At 52.1% G+C, this 12,125-nt stretch overlaps 2 protein-coding genes across 4 annotated transcripts; one reads left to right on the top strand and one right to left on the bottom strand.

The window, feature by feature from the left end:
* Window positions 1-1,155: 1,155 nt before the first annotated feature.
* Window positions 1,156-8,072, bottom strand: ponzr1 (plac8 onzin related protein 1). Of its 3 annotated transcripts, XM_018733289.2 has the most exons (6): window positions 8,049-8,072; window positions 7,850-7,928; window positions 3,738-3,788; window positions 2,724-2,825; window positions 1,829-1,980; window positions 1,156-1,440 (listed from the first exon to the last, which is right to left on the bottom strand). In XM_018733289.2, exons 4-6 carry the CDS (start codon window positions 2,815-2,817, stop codon window positions 1,300-1,302), a joined length of 387 nt encoding a protein of 128 aa, XP_018588805.1. In that variant the 5' UTR covers window positions 2,818-2,825; window positions 3,738-3,788; window positions 7,850-7,928; window positions 8,049-8,072; the 3' UTR covers window positions 1,156-1,299. The 3 variants fall into 3 exon arrangements, with proteins under 3 accessions (XP_018588805.1, XP_018588803.1, XP_018588804.1); XM_018733287.1 differs by lacking the exon at window positions 8,049-8,072 and having other exon boundaries at window positions 7,850-7,987; XM_018733288.1 differs by lacking the exons at window positions 7,850-7,928; window positions 8,049-8,072 and adding an exon at window positions 4,449-4,466.
* Window positions 8,073-8,785: 713 nt separating this feature from the next.
* LOC108922895 (odorant receptor 131-2) lies at window positions 8,786-11,053 on the top strand. The gene is made up of 2 exons (XM_029257172.1): window positions 8,786-10,095; window positions 10,473-11,053. The coding sequence occupies exons 1-2, from the start codon at window positions 9,176-9,178 to the stop codon at window positions 10,531-10,533; spliced, it is 981 nt and encodes a 326-aa protein (XP_029113005.1). The 5' UTR covers window positions 8,786-9,175; the 3' UTR covers window positions 10,534-11,053.
* The last annotated feature ends 1,072 nt before the right edge of the window (window positions 11,054-12,125 follow it).

A 12,125-nucleotide genomic window follows, 5' to 3' on the forward strand; every position in this document is an offset into this window, starting at 1 on the left:
GCTGTGTGAGAAGAGCTCTATAAAAATACATTGAATTGAATTGAAATGAATTGAATTGATAGGGGGTGCGGTGGTGCAGTGGGTTGGGCCAGGTCCTGCTCTCCAGTAGGTCTGGGGTTCGAGTCCCACTTGGGGTGCCTTGCGACAGACTGGCATCCTGTCCTGGGTGTGTCCCCTTACGCCCTTGTTGCCAGGTTAGACTCTGGCTCCCTGCGACCCCAAAGGGGACAAGCGGTTCAGAAAGTGTGTGTGTGTGAATTGAATTGAACTGAAATCATGCAAGCTCTTTGACCACAACAAGGCCCCCATGCAGGAATGGCTCTATTTGCCAACAGCACAAATGTACTGCAATGTAATAGTCATGTTTAATTTTCAGAGCTGAAACAACAACTGGAGTTTCTTAGAACTAATATTTGGAGGGAAGTCGCAGAGCAGAGCCCTTGACCCACCCCCTGCCCCTCGAATGACTCCCAGGGTGCTTTATACAGAAGGTGACGATTGTGCTACCACTTGTGATCTCTTCTCACTTCTGCTTTCAAGAACATATTCAGATGATAGGTCTGAGTTCACAAGGCAAACTACAGATGTGTTTTGCAGCCATTAATGTTAAATTAAAATGTCCTTCCTGTCATGTGGTTTCAGCTCTCACGCATGCAGTGAGTGTGTGTGTGTGTGTGTGTGTGTGTGTGTGTGTGTGTGTGGGTGGGTGTGTGGGTGTTGTCCTGCACAGCTACGGCACCCTAACCGCAGTCGCGCTTGCCCACGGCACCAGGAAGAGACTGGGTCGCTAGCCGGGAGCCTCGAGCCTCTTCCGGGATGGAGGCAAATGAGGAATCAAATGAGGAGGCATGTGAATGACGTAAGGCTGCATTCCCTGAGCAGCACAGGGACTCTGGGTCGGGACCCTTTTCATGATGGCACACAACAAGCTACGGGGTTGAAGATGCAGAGTTGTACTCTGAATGTTGCTGGTTCAAATCCCAGACAGGCGCTGTGGTAAAGTGACCATCCTGAACTGAGTACAAGTGCAGGTTCAGTGCGGTAAAAACACGTGAACAATGAAACACTTTGGCATGATGACTAACAAAGATGTCTTTCAGAGGCAGGTGTGTGCGTGTGGAGAGGAGAGGAGGCGACGCCACGAACGATGCTGCATAAAAACACCGCTTTATTTATTTTTCACAAATAAAATGGACGTTTTGTAAAACAGTACAATGAAAATACTTTTACAGGGACTTTACTGAAATGACACAACAGTTGAAGAGGTGACTTCTGTGGTGTGTGCGTGTGTGTGTGTTTCTAGAGCACCACCGTAGTCTGGGTAACGACGTTGGTTCCCACAGCCCTGCCATAACCGCGGTTCTTCACTTCCCTGGCCATCTGACACCAGGCGCAGCTGTAGCAGAAGCAGAGCACACAGCAGTCGTCACAGCAGGAGCCCTGGGCGAGCGAGAGAGAGAGAGAATAGACACACAACACACAAATCATTTGCCTTTCAGTTTGTATTTGCATCTCTCTCATTTGGCAGAATTTTGCCTGCGCTCCGCATCGTCGGGCCTAGGTGCTCACGATTAACGCGAGGACACAAGAGGAAGCCAAGTGTGCCTGCGGACATGTGGCCCAAAACAGTAGCGAACGGGAAGCTGCGGCGCAAGGCATTGTGGGTAGCAGGCCACACACACAAGTAGGCAGCTGGAAAATCTGCCGTTGCTCCCCGAAGCAGCACCTTCACCGCAGCAACCCTGCGAAAGGGTGTGTGTTCCGGGAACTGCTCTTCACTCGCAGCGGGTGTGTGAGTGCATGTGTAAGCACCCCACCCCCGACTCACCTGGATGTTGTAGCGATCCCTCATGGACTGGCGGAAGAAGCAGGAGATCGCCTGGCAGGTACAGGGGTCGAGCACCGGGAGCAGAAAGCACCAGCCGAACTGCGACACCGTCTGGCACTGCATACACGGGAAGAACCACATGCCGCAGCAGCCTGGAGTGATTGGGGAGCGGAAATGGTTAAGGCACCCAGAGGGCAGCGAGGAACACAGTAATGCTGCCCTTCTGTCTCCACAAACATGACACTTGACATGACATGAAATTTCCTGCTGTTGTTTATTTTATGCTATTTATTTGCACAAAGTAAGAATTAATGGGAATTGGTTTGGAGTTAGGAATTAGGGGGTTAGTCTTAGGGGTTAGGGTTAGGGTTTGGGGTTAGGGTTAGGGTTAGGGTTAGGGTTAGGGGTTTGGGGTTAGGGTTAGGGTTACAGGTTAAGATTAGGGGTAGAGGTTAGGGGTTTGGGGTTAGGGTTAGGGTTACAGGTTAGGGTTAGGGGTAGGGGTTAGGGGTTTGGGGTTAGGAGTTAGGGTTAGGATTAGGGGTAGGGGTTAGGGGTTTGGAGTTAGGAGTTAGGGGTTAGGCCCATGTCCCGCTGTGCCACTCTGCTCTTGGGGCCCATCCTTTACATTTTGGCCCCTGAAACCCCAGGCGACCTGGTGGACGTTGTGTCAGCACCCCTCAGAGGCTCCGCCCTCGTGACTCAGCTGCCGGGTAAATGACTCTCAGCCATTCAACATTTATACTGTAGGGTCATTTTCACTGTATTGTATGGTAAAATGGTATCTACAGTGAAGCTTCCATGTGCAGCTCCTGCTGGCCGTGTCTTTGCGAGCTGACAGGTGGACGGATGGACACCGCCTGCCCCCGGGACCCACGTCGGCGGTGCCACTTACAGGTGCTCATGTCCGAGCAGCAGTCGAAGAGGGAGGTGGTCCAGGTCCCTGAGCTGGGCTGTGTGGACACCACGGTGGACGTCACCACTGGCATGACTGGAACTGAGAGAAGCATGATGGGAGTGAGACAAGTGAACATGTTCTATGTGCAGCACACTTATCTTCAGCTATGCGGAATTCCAAAAATACAATTTTTTTAATAACTGAGAGAACCTTTTAAGTGTTTCTTTTAAAATGACTCCTCAACACCCAGAACCTTGAGGACCTGGTCACTCCCAACACCCCCAGGAAGCTCCTCCACCATTGACCACTCGGTGGTCCCATTATGTTTCCCTGGCTATTCACGGTGTCCAGAGGGGTCCGCGTGTTTCCTGTGCTGCTTCTGCAGTGTCGCCCTTTCACAGCTGCTCAGTATCTGACAAACCAGCCCTGGCTGAACAGCTCTCATGGAAACATGGGCACGTTGAAGGACCTTCTCCAGATCTTTCATTGCAGCTCCGCTAAGTTCTACACGTCAGTCTGCTTGAACCCACTCTTCTTCTTCTTCTTCTTCTTCTTCTTCTTCTTCTTCTTCTTCTTCTCCACAAGTCAAAAAGGTCTGGAGAAAGTCTTGTCCTTTGGTTTCTCTGTCTTCTCGTCCAGCTCTGGCCTTCAGAACGGTGTAGACATTGAGCAACACGGCAGTCGACTCTGTGAAAAAAGGCTTTCCTCTGCTCAGCATCAGTCCATGATGTTCTCACTCACTGTGAGGAAGAGCGACGCTCTGCCACCAACCGCCACACTGCTACCCCCCCCCCCACACCACCCCACACCACCCCACACCACCCCACACCACCCCACACCACCCCACGCTCCCCGCACTGCCCACATGCAGACAAACTTCACACCGGGGCTGAGAAGCAGAGCTTTCCTCTTCTCTGGGTGAACCTAGTGAGGAAATGAACACAGTAAATGGAGTAAAACAAAGTAAATGCAGCTATGAGGAGGAAGCAAAGTGCCACACTGTGTACGCACCGTATTCACCAGTGACTTTCTGACTGCTCAGTCTCTCCGGTCTTCTCTCTGCTGTAGGGAAAGGGAAAAGTGGTTAAGGATCCAGTGCGCTGGGGGTTGTGTTGCCTGTCAGAGGTTCTGCTCCTCATGCAAAGGAAGAGGAAGGAGAGACACTTCACACACAGGACACTGGACACCAGGAGAGCTTCGAGTCTTTGGGAAAAGGCCCGGCAGAGACTTTGCTCATGAGTCTTTAATAAAGCAGTTAATGCCCGTCAATAGAAACGTTGAAAGCCGTTATTGCCATCATCATCACCATCATCATCAGCATCATCGTCATCATCACATTTATTTTTTTATTTATTTATTTATTTCTTTATCAGACACTTTTCTCCAAAGTGACTTCCAATTAACTCTATGTAGGGTTATGAGCCCACACACCTTATTCACCGTGGTAACTTACACTGCTAGATACACTATTACACTGGGTCACTCATCCATACTCATCATCATCATCATCATCATAGCTGTGGTAACTATCATAATTACTGTAATCAGTATAACAAGGATCATAAGTAACTCTCATAACTATGATAATTATCATCACCATCATTTTGCTCTAATTATGTTTTACATTTTCTGAACATTTTTTGTCGCTCGATCCCTGAAGAGCCATAAAAACCTGAATATGAAAGGAGCGAGAAGGAAGTTTAACGAGATCAAAGAACTTACAGGAGGAGCAGCTGCGCGAGACTCGTACCGGAGCACAGAGACACACAGAGTGAGTGTGTGAGAGTGTGAGTGTGTGTGAGTGTGTGAGTGAAGGAAGAAGGGAGGCGGCGGCTCGGGTCACGCGGACAAACAGAAGATACGAAAGTGTCACTTATGGACACGTGAACTTCTTGTAGAGAACAGGAATATAAAAAAGTATTGATAATAATGTATACAGCTGCAACACGTTATTTTTATTATTATTACTCGCTAAGGTAAATGTAAGCGGTAAACCTCCGGTTCTGGCTCCGTTGTGGTGAAACGACCTCCCCCGTCACTCGGAACTGCTGAATCTCTGTCCACATTTAAAAGGGTCTGAAAACTGACCTCTTCCAGACTCACTTTGCCCATCATCTCTTAAGTTCATGTAAGGTGTAAATGTTGATGCACCGTAACTTTCTGATGATGCCCAGATGAACCTTTACACAACTACTCCTCGAATGTACGTAAATGTTTGTGTGTATCTCAAAAAAAAACTGTTGGAAAGCGATCAGGAATCGTTGATATTCTGGTAAAGTTTTATGCAGCTACTTGTCTGATGAATGTTGGTTCATATATGATATGGTGGAAAGAAACAAACTACTTAAGAATCACACGTCTGTATTTCTAAGTGTCTCTTCCTGCTACTGTAATGAACACTTTGTATTTTCTGAGATGTTCGTCGCTTTGGAGAAAAGTGTCTGACAAATGAATACATGATGATCATGATGATCATGATGATGTGCAGCACGCCGAGGGGGCGGAGACGGGGGCAAAGCAGCCACAGCTGAGGCTGATTTCACTCCCTATTTCTTCCCCGGTGCCCAGCAGCAGGAAGAAGAGACCGAGGAGGATCCCGATCCCGATCCCTGAGACGACGCCCACGCCCACGCCCACGCCCACGCCCCGACCGACCCGATCGACCCGATCCGACTCTCCCAGCCCCCCTGATCCCCTGACCCGCACGAAGCCTCTCCCTACCTGTTTCCTGGTCCCCCCTTTCCCGTCTCCTTCCTTCTCCCCTGTCTAAGGGCAAATAAAAGCCCACAGCAACGGGCGACTGCGTCTCCTGCCTCCTGCCTCGTCTCTTACAACGTGTAAATAATCATGATGATGATGATGCCATGAGTTGCTGGAAAAAAGGTAGAAATTCCTCTGCTAAAGGAATAAATGTACATGTAGGCGATGCAACTCACTGCAATACGTGTGTAAAGTGTGCATCGTAACCCCCCCCTCCCCCACACGTACAGTACTGTGCAGAAGTTTTTGGCACTTGGTTGGAGAAAAAAGCTGTAAAGTGAAAATGCTTCCAAAATTAATGCTCTTAATTAATAAACTTCCAACAAAGTTTAATAACCATCCATCGTCAAGAACCACTTGTCCCGAGTGGGGTCACAGTGGGTCTGGGGTTCAAGTTCCACTTGGAGCGCCTTGTGATGGACTGGCGTCCCACCCTGGGTGTGTCCCCTCCCCCTCCAGCCTTATGCCCTGCATCGCCGGGTTAGGCTCCGGCTCGCCGCGACCCCGCTTGGGACAAGTGGTCTCAGACAGTGTGTGTGTGGTCTTCGACTTTGTGTAACACTGCTCTCGAAGAACACACTTAGGGGTTGGTTCCTCTTCCTGTCCATCAGTACTGTCCAACACAGACACACACAGATGGAAATTCACCAGGCCTGATAATCTCCTCATCATTAGCTACTACTTTTCAGTCATTGTTAAAGGTCTTTGTTTCATTGTTTCTCTCATGTTTATAACCACTCCAGAACACCATCACCAAGCAGAGCAACACACTCACCTGTGTCATACAGTATGTGTCACAGTACAGTGTGTATTTCACAGGGCGGCACAGGGGGTATCGCTGGTGCCTAGCAGCTCCTGGGCTGTGGCTTCAAACCCAGCTCAGCGCGTGCAGACTTCGCACACTCTTCCTGCACTGGTGTGGGTCTCCTCCAGGTGCTCCTGTTTCCTCCCATACTCCAATAACACATATTTCAGGTGAACAGGTGGCTCTGATGACTTTGTTTATAAGCCTCTTTTTTGTTGATAATTTAGAAGAGAAGGTGAAGCTTTACTGGCAACAGACAGACCAACAACTACACACACACACACACACACACACACACACCTTCTGAACCGCTTGTCCCATACGGGGTCGCAGGGAACCGGAGCCTAACCCGGCAACTCGGGGCGTAAGGCCGGAGGGGGAGGGGACACACCCAGGACGGGACACCAGTCTGCCGCAAGGCACCCCAAGCGGTACTCGAACCCCAGACTCACTGGAGAGCAGGACCCGGTCCAACCCACTGTGCCACTGCGCCCCCACCAACGACTACATTATTATTATTATTATTATTATTATTATTATAATAACAACTAATGTGCAGCACTTCAGAGAACTCTCCTGCAAGCAAAAGACTCTTTTCATGCCTCGTTATCTTTGGAACATGCGGAGGCCTGACGCGAGGGCTCTGCCAGCCTGTCTGCGGAGGTGCTGCGGTGCAGGTCGCTCCTTTCTACTGAGCACACAATGGTCTGTGGTCTGGGCCTGCGCTCTTTTATCTCCGCATTCAGCGACGTTATATTTACATCGACCTTTTTAAACTTTGAGGTACATTACAAATAATCATTTAAAACGACGAAAGAAAAGCGTGTCCACAAACTCCTGCTTCGTACTGACTGATTGATCCCACGGACACAGGCAACGCTCTTCAACGCTCTTCAACGATTTACCTCTCGTTACACTCAGGAAGAGAAGAGCGGAGCTGTGAACACAGTGGAAGTGAGTTGAATGAAGGTGGTTCTCTATGAGCAGGGCAGGGAATCAATGGCAGTTGACTGTGGATGTTCCTGCCTTTGGCGTAAACTCAATAGCACCTTGACCAGTTTACATTTACATTTATTCATTTATCAGACACTTTTTTCTCCAAAGCAACGTACAGCTCAGCGAAAATACAATGTGTGCATTACATTAGGAGAAAGAGACATGGCTGCAGACGTGATTGTCAAGTAAACCTAGTTTGTTACTTTCTACTCGATGCACCGATGTTCATCGATCAAGCAGGTGCATAATACACAGGATAGACGAATCCTGATCACCTTCCTACAATTTTTTTTTTTTTTTTCCCCTCTCTCCAAGATACAGAAACATTCACATACAATGCCGGAGTAGCGGCTGTGTCAAGGCTTATCTGGGGATGATCATGAAGTTACGGCGCATGAACATTTACACCATACATGAGCTGGAGAGATCTTGGGCGAAGTGAGTGTGGAAGAGGTGAGTTTCAGGCCCTTCTTCAATATAGGCAGAGTTTCAGCAGTTCTGAGTGAGAGAGGGAGGTCGTTCCACCGCAACGGAGCCGGAACCGAGAACCCCCGTGCTTTACCTTTCGTGCGCGGGACCACCAAGCGAGCAGAAGTAGACGAGCGAAGGAGCCTGGCCGGGGTGTAGCGCTTGATCGAGTCCTGTAAATATCTGGGATCAGTTCTGTTGATCATTTTCTAGACAATAACCAGGGTCTGGAATTCGAATTTACACTGCATTTATTTACATTACATTTTCATCTACATGCATGAGTTCTGTACCGCTTGGGGTGCCTTGCGATGGACGGGCGTCCCGTCCTGGGTGTGTCCCCTTCCCCTCCAGCCTTGTGCCCTCTGTTGCCGAGTTAGGCTCCAGTTTGCAGTGACCCTGCTTGGCACAAGCGGTTTCAGCCAGTGTGTGTGTGTGTGTGTGTGTGTGTGTGTGTGTGTGTGTGTGTGAGTTCTGTTCCAGTGGTCTTCACTCTGTGCAGTGGCTGCAGGCGGCTCCTACTTCACTCTCCTTCATCAGGGCCTCCCGGTGCCCTGTTGTGTTGAGGTACGGTGCTGCCATCTGCTGGTGCGGCACGTGAACAGGCGTGTAGTCAGTCACTGCACACACACACACACACACACACACGGAGACAGACAGACAGGGGTCCTGTAGTCCTGTCCTGCACAAGCACGTAACCCATAGTTACTTGGGAAGTGACAGAAAAGGGGCCTTATGCTCTCGGCAAAAGGACATTCTAGTAGATCGAAGCGCAGGTTCGCCGTAGCACAACCTACTCAGCAGAACCGCTTTACCGCAGTACACGTGAGTGTGTGTGCGTGAGAAAGCCACTAGATGTCATGAGAAACGGGTTCCTCTATCTGAGGAGAAGGAAGAAGACGGTGAACGTTTACACGAGAGTGCGTTCCGCTCTCTGCCTCGGAGACGTCCCAAGAGTGCAGGAGCCGTTACCGTCGCCGTTACGGTTCCGAGCACAAGCCCCACGTTCAGGGTCACACGAGAGGGAGGGGGTGCCCTCAGGCCTCATTTTCCACAGTTTGTTGTTTTCTCTTTCGGCGTCGCAGCGTCACGCCGGTGACGTCACGTGCGGCGCCTGCCAGAGACGCGCTCGAAGCCCTGACCGCAGATCTGAAAGGGAAACTCGGCGAGAAGCATGTTTGAAATGCAGAAGCGGGAGACGTGAGCACGGTAACATTAATCTGCAGAAACACACTTGAAGGAGGAGCCCAGAGATCAGGAGACCGTAGAGCAGGAAGTCAGGAGGTCGGAAAGCAGAGCTCGGGAGATCGCACCGACACATGAAGCAGGAAGGTCGTGGAGATGGACGTGAAGCGCAGGCGGTGTGTCGCCTGACGGCTTTCGGAGGGACGCGGACGAGACGAGGACGGCCCGGAGAACGATGACTCCGCCCAACAGCTCGGACGTGGCTGCCGACTACCTGGCGGTACGCATGTGGGCCTCCACCGTGTGCTTCCTCATCATGGCCTTCTTCAACCTCATCATCAACTGGACCATCGTGTGCGAGGAGCGCCTGCGCCGCCACGCGCGCTTCGTCCTCATCTTCCACCTGCTCTTCTCGGCGCTCGTCTACTTCGGCGTGTGCTCCGCCTTCCACCTGCAGATGTACGTGCGCGCGTCGCCGCCGCCGGCCGCCTGCCGGGCCGTGGTGACCCTGCTCATCACGAGCGCCTCCAACATCCTGCTCACTCTGACGGCCATGGCGCTGGACCGCTACTGCGCCGTGTGCTTCCCGCTCAAGTACAGCGCCGGCTGCTCGTGGCACTGGCCGTGGCTCACCGGGCTGCTCACCTGGGGCCTGGCGGCCGTCATCCCGCTCACCCTGCTCGCGGACGGCGACGCCCCCAAGCCCTGCAACCGCGAGCAGCTCCGGAAGGGCAGCGTGCACAAGATGGTGCTCATCTCGGTGTGCTTCGCCGTCATCCTCTTCAGCTACGCCAGGATCCTGCAGGAGAGCCGGCGCCTCGGCGTCCTGAACCGCAGCAACAGCATGGGCCGCCGCACCATCGCGCTGCACGGCACGCAGCTCGCCGTCTACCTGCTGCCCAACTTTGTCAACTTCCTGCTGCAGTGCCTGGAGCGGAGCGGGCAGCTGCGCAGTGACACGCGGTCGCTCTGCGGCGTCCTCGTCTTCGCCTTCTTCAGCGCGGCGCAGTGCGTCGCCCCCGTCGTCTACGGCCTGCGCAAGGAGGAACTCCTCGAAGACCTGCAGAGGCACTTCCCTGGCCTGGTGTGCAACGTGGCGGGCCTCCTCAAGTGGACGGTGCGCAGGACACACCCGGGGCTGCCCGCCTGCCCGCGGTGAGTCTCGGCACACGCGCACTCAAACTCCCTCTCCGCTTCCAAGAACCGTCTCGGCCGCCGCTGCGGGTTCACGGTCGGTTAACGAGCTCGAGGCTCCGCTTCCTGTGGTGAGCGAAGGGTTAACGGCGCCTCACTGCCTCTGCTCGTGGTTCATGTCTCCTACTTACCGCAGTAATGCGGCAGCGCAGGGCCTCTCCTGTTGGCACCAAACACTTTGCTGCCGTTGGTTCACTCAATAAGGACATAGAATGCGGGAGTTTGAGCACCAGCACGGTGAACGCGGTGCGCACGGTCACGGTCACGAGGCGCTGACTTCGCTCACATGTTTACTTGTAGCGTGTAAATATTGACGTGTGTCCTGGCTCTCCTTTCAGGGAAAGGGCCTCGACTTCCCAGAGACTCATCTCGCAGGAACTTCCGCAAACATCCGTGTGACGGGAGGCGACAGCAGGACACACGGAGACAGCGGCAGAAAGCGAGCGACCCCCGGGGCGGGGCTGTACGGTACTGTACGGTACAACGCGGTACCGACTGGTACGCTGACCCACGTACACGGGTCCACCTGATGGAGGACCAACAGCCGGTGGGGCCGAACGCCGAGTTGCGAGGCCACCAGGTTCGGTGAGGCTGCGGCGGCTCCCCGGGGGACGGTTGCTGGCAACGGTCACGTTCCTCCTCATCCAGACAAGTTTCTCTCAGTGCTCTCTGTCCACCTGAGGATCTTTCCAGCTTTCTGGACAAAGATGTGTCCAAGGATGAGTCCATAGCTAGTGGACGCGAGGACACGCTGCCACAAGCGGTCGAGGACGTTTCACTGACGCCGCAAAAACCACGGTCGTCCCCACGTGACTTGTGCTCTGCAGCGGATCGATGGCCCACAACTCCAGCGCCGTCCTGTCGCTTCACTGCGCACGATTCTCGATTTAAATATAAAAGAAATAAATGCTATTTATGACACACATGATCACTGTTTGTTCCGTGGTGTCGCACTAACATGGTCGGCTTCTCTGCCCACCGTGACTTAGCACAGTTTACACCGTTTACTCACCCACGGCCTCCTAGCTGAGCCAGACTGGACCCCCCCCTCCCCCAGGGTACAATAGCAGGACCCTTCGCCGCCCTCAGCTTCCATCTGTCTGCACCTTGTGAGCTGTTTACTTTTGGAGGGAGACGTCTGGTACAACAGTAAACATAAACATCAATGTAGAACCTTCCGGAAAGGTGACCGCAGGTGGAAGCTGGCTGGTAGTCAATGATGACGTAGGGAGGACCGGGCAGCGCAACGGACTGTAGTTTGGGATCCAGACGCTCCGTGAGGTGCTGAGGGTGAAGGACGCGAGAGACACGAGAGGGATTGTGTGTGTGTAACAACGGGCCTGCGGATGTGTGTCTCCTCCATAGCTGGGCTGCCTCCTGCAGTTCAGCTGCACACAGACACAAAGTCAAGAGGAACCTTGCAGACACACACAGACACACACACAGACACACACACAGACACACGAGATCCTAGGAACTCATAAAACTGGCCACATGTTGGCAATTGGTTCTCATGTGTTTCATAAGTACTCTACTAATTATGACTAATTCTGCATCAAATTAATTTCTGTTTATCATTCACCTTCATGCGGAGACCGTGTTTTTCTGGAAGAGACTGAAGTTCCTCATTTCAGGACTGCTGATCAGCACTTTTACACCACTGGCCCCCCCCCGTGTCCTTCCCAAGTTACTATTATTACTGTTTTTTATTGTGCAGGTTACAGGACAGGATCCAGCAGGACAAACATGTACTAATGACATCACAGGTTACATGAGTTGCTGAGAGTCCAGGAGGAGACAGCAAAGCAATGAATTCAGTGCTGTCTCTGTGTGTGTGTGTGTGTGTGTGTGTGTGTGTGTGTGTGTGTGGCTTTTTCAACCTGGTCATATGTGAAAAACAAGAAAATTCCACAGAGCTGCAGTCAGCTGGGTATTTCCTGGTACCAGCAAAATTCTCTCACATTTGCACCTCTGTGTGTGTGTGCGTGCGT

This window comes from Scleropages formosus, chromosome 13, assembly GCF_900964775.1.
Source record: "Scleropages formosus chromosome 13, fSclFor1.1, whole genome shotgun sequence".
Taxonomy (NCBI): Eukaryota; Metazoa; Chordata; class Actinopteri; order Osteoglossiformes; family Osteoglossidae; genus Scleropages; species Scleropages formosus.

Excerpts from the sequence above, each read along its gene's own strand:
- ponzr1 (XM_018733287.1), bottom strand. The coding sequence starts at position 7,961 with ATGATCAACAGAACTGATCCCAGATATTTACAGGACTCGATCAAGCGC. Across the intron at positions 3,789-7,849 it reads GGTGGTCCCGCGCACGAAAG|CAGAGAGAAGACCGGAGAGA; the intron begins GTAAAGCACGGG and ends CTTTCCCTACAG. Across the intron at positions 1,441-1,828 it reads GGGATCGCTACAACATCCAG|GGCTCCTGCTGTGACGACTG; the intron begins GTGAGTCGGGGG and ends TCGCTCGCCCAG.
- LOC108922895 (XM_029257172.1), top strand. The coding sequence starts at position 9,176 with ATGACTCCGCCCAACAGCTCGGACGTGGCTGCCGACTACCTGGCGGTA. Across the intron at positions 10,096-10,472 it reads GGGCTGCCCGCCTGCCCGCG|GGAAAGGGCCTCGACTTCCC; the intron begins GTGAGTCTCGGC and ends CTCTCCTTTCAG.